Below are 21,095 nucleotides of genomic sequence, written 5' to 3' on the forward strand. Positions count from 1 at the left end.
CAAAGTTAAAAAAGCACTTTTATACTGCTCATAAATGCTGTATAATAAAGTACACAAAATTGCAAGTCACAAATTTTCGTTTCATAAAACTCTTTAATTGGCCAGTCTATATTTATTTATGTCTATGACTGTGCTTCATTTCTGTGCACTCTTTAGCATTAGGAAATCAAATCTTCTAAGCACTTCCGTTTGTGGTTCATTTTTTTTTAATCTAGTTGACGTCATTGAAGTCTTAGTTTAGTGTTCTTGACATTGTTCAGTGTTCTGTGAAAATCCTCAATAACATAACCTGTGTACACTTTTATATTTTCTAACAATTATATATTAGATCTTTATATTACGATATTTTGTTTTTGACACCTTTAAAAAAATGTTTTCGATGGTGTGTTGATTGGAAACAAAATTAAACTTGTCCAGCTAGAAAAAACAAATCACATGACACGTAATGTTTACTAAGCGTGACGGTGTTGAAAATCAAGAGTTTGTTTATTTTCTTAGCTCTTCAAGACCTCATTCAATGTTCACTCTGGAGACACTAACAAACGAACAAACAATTTGTGATAAAAGCAACAAAGATTTGTGCGATGAAGTTGTTGTTTTTAAATCTATTTTTTTATCATTTCTCTCTCTCTCTCTTTCTCTCTCTTCAGTCTCTCCCCTCTCCTCTCTTCTTCTCTCTATCTAAATCTTACCTCCTCTCTAAAGCGTTTTTTTTTGTTTAGCTCCCAATAGTGACGTCGAGTGGAGGGATTCAATACGCTGAATAGACACTAGCAGCGTACATTGTACTTCAAAGCGTTCATTGTCGACTGCCAAACTGTCGTCTGCCGAACTGCTAGTCAACAAAATGGTATCCAACATTTCGCATAAATAGCACAGAAGTATAAAAACCTGTCCAGTTCTCTGACGGACACAAAAATATTTGTCTTTATCAGTTTGTTCTTTTTGACTAGAGGTTAGATTTAGGGGTCAGAGGGTGCGAAACTTCAGGTTGCATAACGGAAAGTACATTTCAAATTGAACACGTTATATCCCCTAAGTCTACCCAACTCTAAATGGGTACCAGACAGTACAACACATGCTCCGGAAGCTAAAAAGTTGGGACCGGTTCTTCATCGTTCTCATTGTTATGTTGGAGTGTTCATATGACTAGACCAATACATGAGATGAACTGCGCAGTGGTTTCCAAATCAGGGAGCTCTCCATATAGTTTTCTTTCTATTGGGGTGATTTGGGGCCAATGTCTTATACGGGCCTCTTGGTAGAGAGAGCAGTTTTGGAGGACGTGGTCGGCATTTTCTGGTGATGCTCCACATGGGCAGATTTCACGGTTCCAATTTTGAGCTTCCGGAACATGTGTTGTCGCATTCTGTTGTGTCCGGTCCTGAGTCGAAAGATTAGACGTTGGTCTTGTCGGGATAGCTTATAGTAAGCGTCATCTTTTTTGTGATTTGGATGAGAGCTCGTCCATTTCTCATTTATTTTATGTACAATTAATTTCTTCATTTCTTCTGGATAGAGTGCAGAGTTTACTTGTGAGTTTGTTCTCCCACTCTTGGCGAGTGTGTCAGCCTTCTCATTTCCTGCTAGTTGTATGTGAGCTGGTATCCATTGAATAACAGTTTTTTGCTGTTGTGGTTGAGCTTTGTGAGTGCTGTTCTGAGGTTTTTAATATAAGGGGAATCAGAGTTTTGCAAGCTTTGGAGGGTTGTTTTCGCGTCTGTTAGAAAGACAATCTGACTGTGAGGGGAACTTGGATGATTTGCTAGCATGGTAGCAGCTAGTACTAGTGCTTCCCTTTCTGCTCTGTGACTGTCAGAGAGCTCTCCAGTTGCAATGGATATTTCTAGTTTTCCTCCATCTGGCCATTCGATAAGTATTCCAGCTCCTCCATTTGTGGTGGCTTTATGGGATGAGCCATCCGTGTAAACTCTGATCCACTGATTGCTAGGGTAATTGGTATGTAGAAAACAGTTCACTATTTCCTTGAGCTCTGTTGGTCTGTAATCAGATTTTCTTTTTATGTTTTCAATATGGTCGTTGGGACCAGTGAAATCAGCCATTGTGGGGTGTCACCAGAGAATTGCTGACCGTGTCCTTCAAAACTGCATTTTTTTTATCAAGAGGCCCGAACAAAACTTTGGCCCATAAACACCTCTATAGACAGAAAACTATACGAAGAGGTGCCTTAATTTGAAACCACTGCGCAGTTCATACCGTATACTTGTCTAGTCATCTGAACACTCCAACATAATAATAAGACCGAGGAAGAAGAAGAAGTTATGGAAAATAATGGCGATAAGTCATTGTGCTGGCCACATGACACTTGTTAACCTTCGGCAAAAGAAACATTACCATTACATCATCTGGCTCACAGATTGCAAGATCTGAAAGGGGTATCTTTATTTTGTAAGTACATCTCAGTTGCAGTATTTGACCGTGACTTAGTGTCGAAGGTACCGATTTGACACACTTAGAGTTGTAGCTGATAGGAAGGGGGTAGGACTCCTGTCATCATTAAGAACCTTCACTTTTTTCTCGCATTAATACCAAAAAGTTTTTTAAAATAACTAACAACGTGTGATGTTTGTTTTTTTTCAAAGAGATTAATATACAGTGGACTTTTTCTTCTTTGCCATTGCCCTAAGAGTTGAGTCTAAGACTCTTGGAACTCTAGGCCTACAGAAGCTTGTCCTAATAGTTGAGTCTAAGACTCTTGGAACTCTAGGCCTATAGAAGCTTGCCCTAAGAGTTGAGACTAAGACTCTTGGAGCTCATGGAAGCTTGCCTCCATCTGCCTGTCTGAACAAACTTTTGTCTGGGAAAGATCCAAGCAGATGTAAATTATTACATCACTTTTACCGATGTCTCGTATCCGAAAACGCTCGGATTAGAATAGTGGCCAAAGGCCGAGCACATCGGAGAAACTACCCAATATTCCTGTACCACATCAGCCGTGCAACTGTTAGCCATAATAAACGGTCCAGTGAGAAACGGTGTTTGGAGGTTACATGTTTGTTCTGGCATTTGTTTAAATTCCCACCAGTTTAATGGACTCGATCTCTACGCAACCTAACGGGATTTAAAAAAAATAAAAAATTCTGTGTTGACCTTATTGTCTCTTCTAACAAACGTGTCCACTCGAACTCCACGGGGAGGCTGAGAAGTATTGCCCGAGTAAGCGGGTGGACAAAAGATTTTTTTTTTTATTTGCTCATTAATGCACCCCTTCGGAAAGAAAACTAAACCACGCCACCGAGATATTTTGTACTAAAAGGGTAGTTGAATACATGTCAATGGCATGTCGATGACATGTTGAGAGATTAAGGCACCTGCTGTAAAACAAAAAAAGTTTACCGCAACCTGAAACTTCTTATCGTGGCAAGGCAACCCTTCGACTCTGGAGAGTTCGTCCCATCAGCGCCAACTCTCAGCCATTTTTTTCCATGTGTACTTTAAAACTTCTCAACAGACGGGTGCCATTAAGGAATGGCCGTGTGGTAGAGCGCTTGGCCTCCAAAGGGTAACTAGTTCGAATCCCGGTGAAAACTGGATTTTGAACATCGAGGTCTCTTAAATTGTCCCTGAGTCTACCCGACTTGTTGATAAATAAAGGCGGTTGATCATTGTGTTGGCCACAAAACACCCTCGTTAACCGTGGGCCACAGAAACAGATGACCTTTACATCATGTGTCCTATAGATAGGACAGTGGAGAAATTTCTCAGTGAGTCTGTTAGCAGTTTTAAGTTTGGTGCTAAGTTGCATTGCTATGTTAGGGTTTGAGGGAAGAAGGTTGACAAACGCTGGTCTAAGGAACTTTCCTCTTATCAGCTTGCAATTTCTTCATCGACAAAACCAGAAACCTGGAAACGGACCTCGAAAACAGCTCTACGATTTTCGTAAAAATTTTGACAGGTTAAACATATCTCTGGGGAAAACAATACTAGCTCATTGACGGCACAGAGAGAACACTAGTTTGACCGTTATGATTTGTCAAAATATAATAATCGTTCAATTCAAATTTGGTCTGGAGGTCTAAACATTCTATATCTTGAACACATGTACGTCAGCGGGTATTCCCGCATGTTTTCAATAAAGAGTTAAATGAATAACTAGGCGTTTAGAAATTTAGAAATATCTCTCGCACAGTCTTTAAGTCTGGATCTATAGGCCTGACATTCAAATGTTTTAGAATTGGAGTAGATATAGTTATACATGCGCACATACCGAATGTTTTTTGTAGGGATGTGGAGGAATTGGGCGGGGTACAAAAATGTTCATTTTTTTAAATCTATAGATTATGCAAGTGTTACATATTGAAAAGATGCATGCCTGATAAACAATTATGGATTACTATAATTCTGACAAATTTGTAGTCAGACCGCGGTAAAAAAAAAAAGGAAGCTTTATACCAAAACTTTGTATTTTATTATCGGTATTTCCCCAAATGGTCGTATTCTAGACAAGTATTTCCCCAAAACAGGATTTCTTTCGTTTTCTTTAAGTCATTGACCTTACGTCATTTCCGCTTCCTTTTAGCCTCACTCTAAATTTAAAAAAAAAAAATTCTAATAGAACCAAAAGATCTAGAATATTTTTTTGAGAGAGACAGACAGACAGAGAGCAAACTACTTGGTAGCACTATCATTTTCCAGATTCAAAATGGATCAAATAAACGATTACACTAATCGAAACATCGGGATATACAAACACCTTACATTTATATATATTGTTGATGGAATGTTATAGGTCAGGAAGAGTTGTGCCCATGCACAGGGTTAACTACTCCAGTAATTAAGATGACTAATTAAACTTGTTTGTGTTTACCTAAGAGTGTCATTATTTCAAGTGTATTTATATTTAAGTGTCCATCGTAACATGGTGGCAGCGGTGTACACATCTTATAAAGGTAAACGATAACCTAGAGAAACTTGGAGGAAAATATAAGAAATCAGTAGCTAAAATGGCAACTTCTAACAGATATTTCCCAGTACCACAACCGCTATTACAAACAGGCAATATGGCGGCCAATTGGAAAAGATTCAGAAGAGACTGGGATAACTATGAAAAGGCCACGAAACTCACTACAGAGACAGAAGATATACGTGTAGCAACACTAATGACCATAATTGGAAGTGAGGCAGCAGACGTGTCTGATTCATTTGGAAAAGGGCAGGAGACAAAAATAAAAGAAATTTTAAAGAGTTTTGAAGAGTTCTATGTTGGGAGAACCAATGAAACATATGAGAGATATGTCTTCAATACGAGAAGACAAGAGGAGGACGAGAACTTTGACTCGTACATAACTGCCCTGAAGAAACTGGCAAGCAGCTGCAATTTTGATAAACTAGAAGAGAGTCTGATTAGGGACCGAATTATCTTAGGGGTTAGAAGTGAACACTTAAAGATGAAACTGTTGCAAGACGATAAACTAACCCTACAGAAATGCATAGATGTGTGTAGGATATATGAAAGATCACAAAGGCAAATGAAAGATATCAGAGAAGGAAGAAACGAACTTTTGGACAAACCAACGATTGAAAGAATCTCAACATCTAAGTTAGGCCCAAAATACAGGAAGGAATATCTACAGAGTGACAAGGGGCCAAGACAAAGGAAAACATGTAAATTTTGCAAGGGCGACCATGAATACATAAAGGAAAAATGTCCGGCCTGGGGAAAATCATGTCACATTTGTGGAGGCAGGAATCATTTCGCCTCAGTCTGCAAAAAGAAAATATACAGCATTACATTCTGGAAAGAATAACTGAACCCACAGAGTGGGTTAGCCAAATGGCATTGGTAGAGAAATCAGATGGTAGTATCAGAATCTGCATTGATCCTCAACCCTTGAACAAGGCACTACTGAGGGAGCATTACAACCTAACAACACTAGAAGACATTTTGGCTGAAATGGGTAAGGCCAAGATATTTAGCAAAGTCGACATTCAGGAAGCTTTTTGGCATATCAAACTAGAACCGGACTCATCAGGTCTCACTGCAATGGCGACCCCATTCGGTAGATACAAATGGAATAGACTTCCTTTTGGTCTCAAAGTAAGCTCGGAAGTCTTTCAAAGACATTTGAATGATGCGTTGGAGGGACTAACAGGATGTTTTAACGTGGTGGATGATATAATGGTAATTGGAAAGGGGGATACAGTAGAAGAGGCTCGCAAAAATCATGAGGAAAACCTATCAAAATTACTCAATAGGCTCAAGGAAAAAAACATCAGACTAAATGAAAAGAAATCAGCATTCCGAAAGTCAGAAATTGTGTTTTTGGGACACATTATTTCCCAGTCAGGAATAAAACCAGACCCAAACAAGGTGAGAGCCATAACAAATCTAAAAACCCCTGAAGACATTACATCGGTTCGGAGATTTTGTGGAATGATACAATATCTATCAAGATTCATTCCAGGTCTTTCAGCAGACCTACAACCAATAACAGAACTGACTAAGAAACACAAGCTATTCGTGTGGTCGAATGACTGTGAGAAAGCATTTAATAGTGTCAAACAGAAGATATCCAATCATGGAACTCTAAGTTATTTCGACCCGGAGAAGAAAGTAACTATTCAGGCGGACAGCAGTCAAAATGGCTTAGGAGCTGTACTACCCATAGCATACACATCAAGATCACTCACAGAGCCTCAGAAAAAGTGGGCTCAAATCGAAAAGGAACTCTTGGCTGTAGTGGTAGCTCTAGAAAAATTTGACCAGTACACGTACGGCAGAACAATAATAATACAGAATGATCATAAACCATTGGAAAATATACTCAATAAACCCCTCAGTTGTGCACCTAAAAGGCTTCAAAGCTTAATGATGCGTTTGTACCGATACGATGTTCAGTACCAGTATACCAAAGGAAACAGATTACAGATTGCCGACACGCTAAGCAGAGACCCTTTGCCAGAGCAGGAAGATTTTCCTGACACCTCTATCAACACTGTAGTACTGGCCCTCCCAGATATAATGTTAAATAAAGTTAAAGATGCAGTCAAAATAGACAATGAGATGCAGATGTTGAAACAGTACATATTGAATGGTTGGCCAGACAAGCATCATATTATACCAGAACTTAAACAGTATTGGTCACTTGCAGATGTATTGACCTATGAGGATGGCCTTCTAATGAAAGGGGAGAGAATAGTTATCCCAAGAGCATTAAGAAAAGAAGTTGAAACCAAACTACATGCAGCACATTTAGGGTATGATGCCATGATGAGAAGAGCAAGGGACGCAGTTTTCTGGCCGGGAATAGCGGCAAGAATAAAAGAAATAGCCAATGCATGCCAACCTTGTCAGCAAAGTAAACCTGCAAACCAGAAAGAAAGCTTAATACAGCATAATGAGGGTTCAAATCCCTGGGACAAAGTTGGAATAGATTTGTTTCAAATATTTGACCAACAATACCTTGCCATAGTTGACTACTATTCAAATTTTATTGAAGTAGAACATTTGCACACGACAACTAGTCAAGTTGTTATAAGAAAACTAAAAAATTTGTTTGCCAGATATGGGGTCCCCAAAGTGTGCATCAGTGATTTTGGACCTCAGTTTTCATCTGCTGAATTCACAGCATTTATGGAAGCATGGGGTGTCCACCATTTAAAATCCTCACCAGGACATCATCAGTCAAACGGCAAGGCAGAGGCAGCAGTGAAAATATTAAAGAATCTGATGAAAAAATCCAAAGAAAGTAAATCAGATGCTTATGAAGCCCTACTAGAGTTAGAAATACACCCAGGCAAGATACCAATTTAAGTCCGGCTCAGATGCTCTTTGGAAGGGCAACAAGAACGCTATTGCCAAGAAGAGAGCATCCTGCAAGAATGTCACACCAAGAAGCCACGGCCAAACGGGAGAAGCGACAGCAAAGTGTTAGAAAACACTACAACAAAACAGCTCGTGACATGAAGCTTATAAACGTCGGACAGAAAGTCTTCTATCAATCGCCAAACGATTCTACCTGGAGACAAGGCAGAGTATGTCGGAAAGTGAACGAACGTGCCTACATTGTAGAAGGTGAAAATGGTTTCAAGTACCAAAGAAACAGAAGGCACATAAGACCTGACACCACTAACAACATAGACTTTTCTCAAGACAGAGAAAGTAATTGTTCTGACATTTTCCCAGACGCAGAGAATGAGTGTATTAACAGTCCACCCAACGCCCAAAACACTCATCAGTACTCTCTGCGACCTAGGGCCACTCTCCAGAAAACGTTGAGATATGAAGACTATGTTTAAGAACTGTACATATTTACTGTTGGAAATAGTTTTGTTGATTTGAGTTTAGTTATTTCACTTGGAACATATTTACGTTTTGTCAATTTGATTATATTATTTTTTATTTTTGTATTATTATTTTTTGTTGCAACTTTCCTTTTTTTTTTAGTTTTTTTGGGGAGGAGAGGGGATGTTGATGGAATGTTATAGGTCAGGAAGAGTTGTGCCCATGCACAGGGGAAACTACTCCAGTAATTAAGATGACTAATTAAACTTGTTTGTGTTTACCTAAGAGTGTCATTATTTCAAGTGTATTTATATTTAAGTGTCCATCGTAACATATATATATATTATACTAGCCGACCCGTGGCGTAGCATAGGTTGCTATTTAGTGACGGGTGAACACTTCCTGAAAGACAGTTGTCCGAATGGGGTGGGTTTGGACTAACGACTGAGTGCGCATACCTTGAGAGCGAGGAAGCCGCGGGTGCAGGTGGGAGGAGGGTTAGAAAGTCGGCGTGCGTGCGTGGTGTCCCGCATAATTGGGTGACGTAGAGAATTATATGTACAGATAAATTTAAAACTCGGGTGCATCCCCCCCACTCCAATTTCTTTTTATTCGAGCGTTTAATAATGACATAATTATTTTTCAGCTACGACTTTGATAATTCACGATTATTCACGATGATTCACTCCTTTATCCCACTATCGGCCAGAGTGTTACAAGATCAGCTGTCGTCATCGAGAAGTTCATAGAAGTCAAACTCATAAAGCGCTGGTTGTAAATGTGTATGTGTGTGAGTGATTGCTGTTCGAATTTTCTCATCCATATTGTTTTTGTAAAAGTAGTTACGCTGAGGTTGTCAAATGTAGTCAAACTGAATTTCCATTAGATTGGATCAATAAAATTATCTTATCTTATCTTATCATATCTTATTAAATCTCAAAAACGAAGCCGTGTCAGGATGAGAATATAGGTCTAGTCAGTGTGTGCTAAAATGTTTAATTGACAAGTGTAAGTCTCATTATAGCAAGCGTAATTAGTGAGCAGGTTATATTATTAAGTTTTAGTAAGCAAGCTTAGCTGGCAGTGTTTAGTTGATAACTTTTAGTTGAAATGTTTAGTTAGTAAGTAAGACAGCCTAAACTTCTTTTTTTTTATATAGTTATTGGAGCTGAGTAATCTACCCCCTAGTCCGCCCCCACTCCCAACAAAAAAAAAAAACAAAAAAAAAACAACATTGAAATCTCCTCAATTTCGGTCCTCAGTCTGAAAACAGAACAATAGTTCAAAGTTCAAAGGGTACAGAGAGATATACCACACCGCGGTTCAATCGGAATGTAAACACCGTCGTGGAGACGGACGAGCCGTGTTGCACGCACCGGGGGGCGGCTTTCCCCTTGCGTGATGTGGCGAGGACACGACAATGAACGCCCCTTGTGTCCTCGACTGAATGCTGCCCATTGTGTCCCGGCCTCATCCCGACTGTCTGCTTGTCCCCCCTTATTACTGGGTAAGCTCCCCCTCGCCAAACAATTACGTCAGCGAGGACTACAAAAAGGTGCTAAATGAAAATCGGTGACTTTCTCGCGCTGGACAGTGGTCAGTGAAGAAGAGATCAGAGATCAAAGACAACAGTCAAGTGGAGATCAAAGACCAGCAGCGGGAAGTCACTGAAAGCGTTTCAATAACGGAAACCACTTTTGATTGACCTACAAGCCTGTAACTGTCGGACTCCTCACTTACAGCCGAGATCTCTGGGTGATTGATGGATGGACAGAGCCAGGTCAACAATACAAGTGATGTTCCACCAGATAGTTTCTTGGTGAAAAAACAACAACAAAAAAAAACCCTTAAAAGTCCTCCAGGCGCACGAGCGTGTAAGTGCTAATGATACGAAGCATTAGCTGAGCAGGAATCTAGAGAAAAATACCGTATTGTCTCTAATAACCTGTAGTAAACGCCCAAAAGAAGTATCACGAAATAAGGATCAAACTAATTATAATTACATTATCATTTAATAATTATATTTAAAGCTCTATTTTTTTTTACGTAACTCGAATAACTTTTAGTTCACTGACACACTTTTGCGAGTTATTTACCATTTTGTAATATTTTATGTGAGCAAAATCAACAGCAACAAAAGAATGTATAAAGATTATTTCCTTATTCTATTCGAGAGTCTCAATTAGTTATTTTTTTAAGCAAATCCCTTCTTGTCCTTTTAGTTAAACCCATCTTGTTTCTTAAGATAAGCCCTTCTTATCCTTTTAGATAAGCTCAATGTGTTTCTTAAGATAAACCCTTCTTATCCTTTGAGATAAGCTCAATGTGTTTCTTAAGATAAACCCTCCTTATCCTTTGAGATAAGCCCACCTTGTTTCTTAAGATAAGCCCAGCCTCCATCCTTCAATTCACGTAAGGCTTTTACTCTTTTCTTTACTTCCTTGATCGATCTCGCGCTTTCAGGGGGAGGGAGCTTCCCTGACCTTGACCTTCCACATCGCTCACTTCAAGAAATACTGCAGTATGTGAGCACTTAAAAAACATTGGTCAAAAATAGATTAAGCTTAGTCTATAGTCTCTTTTTTTTAGTCTAGTCTAGTGTAGACATAGGTGCAGGGCCGATCCTAGCGATTGCGGGGCCCTATGCGAAACTGATTGCTCGGGGCCTAGTTTGTGTGGGAATAAGGATAATAAGCTAAAATTAAGATTTTGTATACGAAAAAAATTCGACATTGAATTTTATTCATTCTTTACTAAGTTAAAAACTTTTCAAACCTTGTAAACAATGATATATTTAACTGCCAGTGACTATAAAAGTAAATAAAGTATTGGAACTTCCGATCAAGGTAAAATTGCTCGATTATTACATTTTATTACATGAAAGCTGACAATGTTTTTTTTTTTTTTTATGGCGCGTAGGATTGGCGTTTTACGCAATGAATGACACCCAAAAATGACAATTTTGTCTATTTTTCAAGAGATTATAATAAATTCAGGAGATTTCCACGAGTTTTTCGTATATTTTTTTGCAATTTAATAATTACACCTTGAATTAGCGCGGTACCTATGAAAGCGCGGGGCCCACTGCGTCCGCATAGGTTGCAGTGGCCTAAGATCGGCCCTGCATAGGTGCAGGCCCTTTCAGAAAGTTCTATGTGACATATTGAACTTCAACAAAGAAGAATATTAGGCCTAACTTAAAATGCTGTAGCAGCGAAAAAAACAAAACAATAAACATTAGCTGCCGAAACGGAATGAAATATTTTTCTAAATACAATTATTGTTTTTGTCTGGAAACAAGGGCTGCTACTCATTTTATTTATTCTCCTCTTGGAGAGTTATCTTTAAAAAAATGATTTTGTGGGGAGGGACGGGAATCCAAATCAATTCGAAAATATTTGGACGCGCTAGAACTTTTAGATGTTGTTTCTGAACACAAAGACAACAAGATTACATAGAGAGTTTGTGTTAATACACAAACTCAGAGGCGGCCCCCATAGAATTCACCAAATGGACCAGGAATATTAAAGCCATAGTCTTTTTTTTATCGTTTAAAGTAATAAAAAGCGGCGATCTACAAAGAATAAAGGTGGCTAATTCAACTCATACCACTAAATCAGTCAAGTACAATTTCTTTCTCTTGTTCTATGCAAAACTAAACAATAAATTACCAATAGTTAATTAACTAATTGGTCTTTTGGTCTTGGTCTAATTGGTCTTATACTTGTGTTTTGTCAGGTAAAAGAAAGAAGTGTGCAAATTTCAACTTTTATCGGAGATTAGGTGTCGGAGAGAGAACGTGTTTAAACTTTTTACCAGAAGAGTTGTTATATGCCTATATATATATGTCACTGTGTGCACAAGACTATATATATATATATATATATATATATATATATATATATATATATATATATACAGTGCTTTCTTTTCGTGATGGTACGCACCAATACGGCGTACCGGCACCTTTTCAATGTCAGGAAAAAATTAGTAGGCCTACTTTTCTTGTATTTTAATATTTATAAATAATCTATTAGTAGTTAAAAGTTGTTGTTTTTTTACAAAAATTAAAAATGTTAAGATTTCAATGTGGCTTAATTTTTTTTTTCATTGACACAAGTTTGTATTTTGTAGCTCCGTTTATTTGTCTGTCTGATATATTGATCTATCACTGTGTGCAAGACTATGTCACTGTGTGCAAGACTATGTCACTGTGTGCAAGACTATGTCACTGTGTGCAAGACTATGTCACTGTGTGCAAGACTATGTCACTGTGTGCAAGACTATGTCACTGTGTGCAAGACTATGTCACTGTGTGCAAGACTATGTCACTGTGTGCAAGACTATGTCACTGTGTGCTAGACTATGTCACTGTGTGCAAGACTATGTCACTGTATGCAAGACTATGTCACTGTGTGCAAGACTATGTCACTGTGTGCAAGACTATGTCACTGTGTGAAAGACTATGTCACTGTGTGCAATGGACCTATTTCTTTTGAAGTCAAACTGTACTCTGAGACAGAGTTCTGAGATTCAGAAAATAAATCTTTTTCTTTTTGCAACAAAATGAAGACAAAAAAAAATGAAGACAAAAAAAAATGAAGACAAAACAAAATGAAGACAAAACAAAATGAAGACAAAACAAAATGAAGACAAAACAAAATGAAGACAAAACAAAATGAAGACAAAACAAAATGAAGACAAAACAAAATGAAGACAAAACAAAATGAAGACAAAACAAAATGAAGACAAAACAAAATGAAGACAAAACAAAATGAAGACAAAACAAAATGAAGACAAAACAAAATGAAGACAAAACAAAATGAAGACAAAACAAAATGAAGACAAAACAAAATGAAGACAAAACAAAATGAAGACAAAACAAAATGACAACTAAAAGTGTAGTTCTTGGATGAACTTTCACACCAATCTTATTCTAATCACAAATAAACTGAATTGGTATTCAAATGTATAGGAATGAATTACTGTGAGAACGGGTATTGAGGTGTGCGCTCTTAAAAATATGCACTTTGAAACTAGAGAAAATGAAGCAGCCTAAGGTGAGAAAAAGAACCACGAGTAGGGACAGAGTTATGTATACTGTGTGATGGAAAAGATTCCAATGCTAACAAGTGTTACAATTTTAATTACATAGTTCAGCATTTAATGTTTAAAATTGATTCCAGGTAATTATTAAAAACCAGCCACCACTCTTAAAGTTGTTTTTTTCTGTTTCCTCAGACTAACTTGTGGTCTATAACCGCAGCTTAGCTCACACACACACACACACACACATATGAGAAGACTTTTAAAGCCTTTAAGTTTATTTTTCATACGTCCAGCATTTATTAGGTACACTTTGTAAATTGTGTAATATTAACTTCTGAGGCTAAACACCAAAGTTCAAAACTGTTCATAGGAGATTTAGATCCACCCATCTTGGTCTGTGTCAGAGGACCTAATAGAACCATACTATTTCTACTGTTCTGAAGGATATTCATAAATAAATGTGCAGGGTATTTACTAATATGAGTGTTTAATTGTCACTAAATTTCATAATAGTGTTCTGGTTTCAAAACAAAGTAGCACAATTTGAAACTCTTTCGGTATGACGTATTCAGTACATAATTATTTCTATCTAAACATTTACCTAGATTAGCTTTTCATTTTGCTTTGCAAGTTGAACATTTAAAACAAAATGACTCATTGAAACTTCCTGGAGAGTGACTTTCTTATTAAAGTTATTTTTATGAACTGGGAAAATGTAATTGTTAGCTCCCTTTGTTCTCTTATATTTTTCTATAACTTCTATTGTACATTTCTATTCACACTTTGTTCTCATATATAGGCCTATATCTGTGTCATTATAGTAGGTTAACAGATTTCAGTAATTTTGTGTTGGGCACATCGGCACAATTTTGGCCATGTCTTGTACATATTCCAGAGTAACTATCAAACAAACCAAACTACATTAGTAAATGTAATAAAACTGGTTGAAATCTTGAAAAGTTTTTAACCCTACAAAGGTGTAATCTAACCAAAGTTTGTGTAAAAAAGAAGATTAAAACTGTAAGTGGAATTATCTAAAATGAAAAAAAAATGCATCTACAACAGGCAACATTTCTCTTTGTTTCCAAATTTTTATCTTTTCTGCTTTAAAATTTGAAAATGTGTATCGACTTGGAAAAAAAAAGATTTATTGGCTAGTCTAGAACATGGATTCCGCGCGGTTGCGCAATAGATAGAGCTTGACTCAAGGGAATTAACTCAAGAGAACTTGTCTCCCGTATGGAACAGTTGGACATCACGCGCCAAAACAAAGATATCCTCAGTTCCAGAAGAGGTATCATACATGGTATCGCTCCTTCCTCTCCCGCCCTTGCTGATGCACGGACAGACCGGAAGTACCCCCAATAAATCACCCAGAAGCCAGTCGTGAGTCTATGGTCGGACAGAGGGGGGCTTTATTTGACCATTAGTTTTTGTCAGTGTCAACCGGCAATCACTGATCAGTCGCGCTGTCAGGGGGCGGTATATGGATGGCCAATTGAGTGACGTGGGAAGCCGATAGAGAGGCAGGATCAGAGTGTGTGTGTGTGTGTGTAACAAAGAGAGAGAGAGAGAAGGGACTTACTTGCGAAACAGCCAGAGCTTGTTACAAAAGTCTAAAATAATATTGAAATAACAGAGGAAGCAGTATTAAGGGATACAAATATGAAATAAGCAAAATAAAAAAAAAAATCCTTTTTAAAAACAAAACAAAAAAATGCTAGATAAGTGATTTAACTACGTACTTACAACCATATGTCGCAATAATGTGGAAGTTATTTCCCTTATTCAACATCAAACAAAATAATTAATTACTAATAATTAATAGACTACTTGGTTAATTTTAAAATTGATTCAAGTTTTATTAGGTACAATAATTCATAGTTCAAAGTTTCAGCTTGATCCGAAAATAGGTGTGAGAGAAATAACGTGTTTAATTACTTAAGGGGATTAAACCCTACATATTTAACCATATCTGTGACTACTAAGGGATTAATTTCACCTAATGGTATCAAACAAAATACTAAATTACCAGTAATTAATTGACTAATTGGTTACTGTTTTTATTCATGTCTTGTCTACTCCAATGAACAATTGTGCAGATTTTCAACTTGATCCGAGAATGGGTGTGAGAGAACTAACGTGTTAAAAAATTGTTACCAGACTGACAGAGTGAGCTGATACTGAACAAGGGAAAGAAATTGATAGATGTGGTGGTATAAGTTCAATTAGTCTCCAATATACTTTCTCGCTTAAAAGTTCGAAACTAACAATGGATAGCTATGAAACCTTCTATTTTCAAAAGAATTTCGCTGGCAAAGTGGTTAATGCATTGGCTTGGGGAGGCTTGAAACCTCACTTTTGAATTCAATTCGCTAAACTTAAAAAAAAACAACAAAAAAAAACATCTAAAAAGTTTTCAAGGTAAGTTTTTCTTCCCTTCCCACCCCCCCCCCCAAACTTTTTTTCCCCAACTGGTCCAGAGACAAGTGATAGGATCATAGTGCACTGAGACAAGTGATAGGATCATAGTGCACTGAGAAAAGTGATAGGATCATAGTGCACTGAGACAAGTGATAGGATCATAGTGCACTGAGACAAGTGATAGGATCATAGTGCACTGAGACAAGTGATAGGATCATAGTGCACTGAGACAAGTGATAGGATCATAGTGCACTGAGAAAGCTAAAAGCACGCAATTGAGATAAACAAAAACCATTGGTAAAAATGTTTGCAATCGCATAGATTTATTATTGTCTCGATGTAATACACATTTAATTACTTGGCTGATCCAAACTATTTGACACAATTAAACTTAATATAAGCTTTTTCTTTTTTTTAAAGTATTTTTTTTTTTCCTTCTTTGAAATGACTGCACATCTTGGCAATATTCTGTTCTTGATTATTCTGTAGCAAGCACAAGTGTGACACGTTGTCACAGTCTTAGTTGACATTGCATGATCTAAAGTTCACGTCATGTTAAGAGTTCAAATTGCATGATCTAAAGTTCACGTCATGTTAAGAGTTCAAATTGCATGATCTAAAGTTCACGTCATGTTAAGAGTTCAAATTGCATGATCTAAAGTTCACGTCATGTTAAGAGTTCAAATTGCATGATCTAAAGTTCACGTCATGTTAAGAGTTCAAATTGCATGATCTAAAGTTCACGTCATGTTAAGAGTTCAAATTGCATGATCTAAAGTTCACGTCATGTTAAGAGTTCAAATTGCATGATCTAAAGTTCACGTCATGTTAAGAGTTCAAATTGCATGATCTAAAGTTCACGTCATGTTAAGAGTTCAAATTGCATGATCTAAAGTTCACGTCATGTTAAGAGTTCAAATTGCATGATCTAAAGTTCACGTCATGTTAAGAGTTCAAATTGCATGATCTAAAGTTCACGTCATGTTAAGAGTTCAAAATGCATGATCTAAAGTTCACGTCATGTTAAGAGTTCAAATTGCATGATCTAAAGTTCACGTCATGTTAAGAGTTCAAAAGACACGTGGAATTCCTGATGTAGAAAACAGGAAGTAGAATGAAAGTTGACTTTGAGTTCAGTGCAGATTTTCAACTTGATCCGAGAATGGGTGTGAGAGAACTAACGTGTTAAAAAATTGTTACCAGACTGACAGAGTGAGCTGATACTGAACAAGGGAAAGAAATTGATAGATGTGGTGGTATAGGTTCAATTAGTCTCCAATATACTTTCTCGCTTAAAAGTTCGAAACTAACAATGGATAGCTATGAAACCTTCTATTTTCAAAAGAATTTGTCAAAAGAGTTCAAATTGCATGATCTAAAGTTCACGTCATGTTAAGAGTTCAAATTGCATGATCTAAAGTTCACGTCATGTTAAGAGTTCAAATTGCATGATCTAAAGTTCACGTCATGTTAAGAGTTCTAATTGCATGATCTAAAGTTCACGTCATGTTAAGAGTTCAAATTGCATGATCTAAAGTTCACGTCATGTTAAGAGTTCAAATTGCATGATCTAAAGTTCACGTCATGTTAAGAGTTCAAATTGCATGATCTAAAGTTCACGTCATGTTAAGAGTTCAAATTGCATGATCTAAAGTTCACGTCATGTTAAGAGTTCAAATTGCATGATCTAAAGTTCACGTCATGTTAAGAGTTCAAATTGCATGATCTAAAGTTCACGTCATGTTAAGAGTTCAAATTGCATGATCTAAAGTTCACGTCATGTTAAGAGTTCAAATTGCATGATCTAAAGTTCACGTCAAGTTAAGAGTTCAAAAGACACGTGGAATTCCTGATGTAGAAAACAGGAAGTAGAATGAAAGTTGACTTTGAGTTCAGTCAAGTCAAGTCAGTAAGGTCTTGCTCCCGGTCCAGGAAGGTTGGACGTTTCTTCCTGGACTGGTGTATATATATGTATATAGCATGAAAGTCGATGGACTAATGATTGTTGATTAATTATATTTGAGAGTTGATTTCATTATGTGCTTATTGAATATTAAGGTATTATTCGTATTTCAATGGATATCTATAGTTGAAGCTCCAGTGTCACTAGTAGTAATGGTTCTTATTGTTACCCGCTGAGATGCGGACGTGATTTGTGACTGACAGACATGATTGATACTTTTGATACCGCTGTTATGCGTATAGGATTGTTATTATTTCTTGACTTAATGTAGCACTAACAAGGAGTGCAGTATATTATTATTATAGTAAAATAAACTTCATGTTGTCTGCTGAACGGACTTGAGTCAGTCTTGTCACGTGTCTAGAGTACTTCAGGAAGTAAGAGACCAGTATTACACCATTCAACGTTCATTGACACACGTGACCACGTAATGTCAAGCTCACTCTTGATCTTCGATTCCTTTCTTGTTATTTATTATTATTATAAAACACATCCATAGGCAACACAAGCTTTAGCTTAATGTCCTCACTTGCTTGGGGGGGGGGGGGGGGCTCAAAAATAACTCCATGGATAGTGTCAGTCATTTTGAAGTTAGAGCAAAGTAAACATTGCCTTATGTTTGATTCTGTCTCAAATAGCTCAGTGTCTCATCAAGTCCACCGCGATCGACAGGTTTACGGTATTTACTGACTCACAGTCAAACTGGAAAATCTCAAATAAGTTTGAAGAACAATAAATATACCGTCAACAGTGGACTATTTCCTCTAGTACCGCGTTCAGACCGTGCCAGATTTTAGGGTAGCTCATCTGGTACCACGGCTAACAAGGGAGTCACGTGACCATCTCGACGACCGCACCCGCACCTACTTCCCAAACATGCACTCCTTAGAGTTGGTCAGACTATAAAACGTCCTTCAAAATGCGGAAATTCAAAATCCCAATCATCGTCTGGATTAAAACCAAAGAATCCTCGGTTCGGAAATCAAGCGCTTTATCACTCAGCCACCACGCACTCAGACTACACCCTTTTCAAAACAAGAATTCGCCATTTTTTAATTGCAATCCACTATTTCCTTTGATTGAGATCCATATAGGTTATTAAGGTGATGTAATCCTATCGCAATGTCAACAATGAGGACGCCTACAACATTTGGCTAATGAATGCATTTCATTGGTTGGTAACCCTGAAAATAAACGTATATATGTAAGTGCATATGTGTGTGTGTTTGTATAGGCCTAATGTGTTTGCGTTTATGTGTGTATGTGTATTTCCTCGAGTTAACTCATACTTAAACTCTCTGAATGCGAGATTTGCGAAAACGAACGAGCCAGCATGAAACCTTAAAAATATCCGTGGGTCCGGCTCTAACCCTTCTAAAAAAAACTTGAAGGTTGAGAATGGGCCCCTTATGATCATGGCCCCGGACGCATTGCACCCCTTCTCGTCATGGTTGCTACGCCAATGCATTAGTCCCGATGTGATAAAACTCAACAGTAACGTGTGCAGTGTCGACTGCCTAATCTGGATTACCGGAGTGAACATATGTTCCATTTATGCTTCAAAGCGCAACGGAGCCTAAGGGACTAGGATTAGCTGAGTGTGAGCTTTAGTAAACTAGCGAGACGATGTAATCCAAGTTTGTTTGTGTTTCAACTAATATTAACTATACAAACACACAAACATACAAATACACAAACATACATTCTTTTTTAAAATCTCGAGCTTCAGACACACAAGAAAGTCGTATATAGCCTTTCAACGACTACATAGAGGTCGGGATAATGTAGTCATAGTCATTTTAGGGATACTTAAAAAAAAGTAAAAAAAAAAAACGTTTTTAAAAAGTCAACGGAAAAACCTTTAATGCTTTCCAACACACCCCAAACAATTATTTCATGGATTCACTTGAGCGTTTCTCTTCATTAATAGTTGTTTTGAAAGGTGACACCATCATCATTACAGGAATATCTCTGTCCTTGGAAGCAACTTGTTGTTTCGGTAAGACACTATCAAGGCTCTGCTGTTCGGACGAGGAGGGGGGGGGGGTGAAGAGGTGGTTGAAGAGATGGGAGCATTGGCTGGGAGAAGTACATGCATCTAAAAAAAAAAGGTTACAAAGACAGTTTGTGAGAAAACCCAAACTGAAAATTGGTTCCGAAAGTGGTCCGCTCAAGCAGGTAAATAAGCAGTTTTGAATAGTTTCATTCAGAATGTCAGCTCCAATGAACTAAAAACTATTCAAAACTACAACCCATTTCCGTCCATACTTCTTTATGTTGTTGTTTTTTTTTTCATTTTCTCCCTCTCTGATAACTCACCTCCCTAAATACGTAATCAATTTTGTTTTTTTTTTTTTAATATTTTGTAAAATAGTATATTTTAATTAAAAAAAACTGCTGCATAGTTAATTTTAAAAATAAAAATTTTTGCTTTCAGAAAAGAAAAAAAAAGTATTCGTTGGCTCAAAATTTATATCATAGTATCGAATTTTCAATTTCCTTTCTTTTTTTTTTTTTTTTTGAGATCTAAACTGGATGGAACGGACAGATGGATGAACAGATAGACAACACAAACCTAATAGTGGTTATTCCCCTTTCGGGGGCCGCCAAAAAAACGAAAAAAAAAGAAGATTGTGTAGAGTGTAGAGAAATAAAAGTTAAAAACTAAAAAAAACTACACCTTTGGCCTACGTTAACTGAATCAAGGTTAGTAAACTTATCAGACTAACCAAGTAGGCCTACGGTAACTGAATCAAGTTTAGTAAACTTATCAGACTAACCAAGTAGGCCTACGTTAACTGAATCAAGGTTAGTAAACTTATCAGACTAACCAAGTAGGCCTACGTTAACTGAATCAAGGTTAGTAAACTTATCAGACTAACCAAGTAGGCCTACGTTAACTGAATCAAGGTTAGTAAACTTATCAGACTAACCAAGTAGGCCTACGTTAACTGAATCAAGGTTAGTAAACTTATCAGACTAACCAAGTAGGCCTACGTTAACTGAATCAAGGTTAGTAAACTTATCAGACTAACCAAGTAGGCCTACGTTAACTGAATCAAAGTTAGTAAACTTATCAGACTAAACACGTTAACTGAATGCATGTTCCTTGAATGTTGAGTTTGCACGTTCCTTGAATGTTGAGTTTGCATGTTCCTTGAATGTTGAGTTACGTTGTAAGTATTCCTACAGCATCTGGTCACAATTTTGGATTTTTTTCTTATCTACTATCTTAAAAAGTATCACGAAAAACAAAACAAAACAATTAAATTTAGCGGTTAAAAAAATTTGTTGTAAATCTAGCCAGATTAGTACCAACAATGATTAAAAATTAAATTAGGTCTTTGGGGTACTGTGCTGAAAATATGGAATACTCAATGTAATAACAAGTAGTGATCTTCTTGGAACAGATAT

General features: G+C 37.2%; 1 protein-coding gene across 1 annotated transcript; it reads left to right on the plus strand.

The window, feature by feature from the left end:
- Nucleotides 1-5,794: 5,794 nt before the first annotated feature.
- Nucleotides 5,795-7,774, plus strand: LOC129928965 (uncharacterized protein K02A2.6-like). Its single transcript, XM_056045572.1, has one exon. The coding sequence runs from the start codon at nt 5,795-5,797 to the stop codon at nt 7,772-7,774; it is 1,980 nt and encodes a 659-aa protein (XP_055901547.1).
- Nucleotides 7,775-21,095: the final 13,321 nt, after the last annotated feature.

The sequence above is a fragment of the Biomphalaria glabrata genome, chromosome 11 (genome assembly GCF_947242115.1).
Source record: "Biomphalaria glabrata chromosome 11, xgBioGlab47.1, whole genome shotgun sequence".
NCBI classification, from domain to species: domain Eukaryota; kingdom Metazoa; phylum Mollusca; class Gastropoda; family Planorbidae; genus Biomphalaria; species Biomphalaria glabrata.

Excerpts from the sequence above, each read along its gene's own strand:
- LOC129928965 (XM_056045572.1), top strand. The coding sequence starts at position 5,795 with ATGGCATTGGTAGAGAAATCAGATGGTAGTATCAGAATCTGCATTGAT.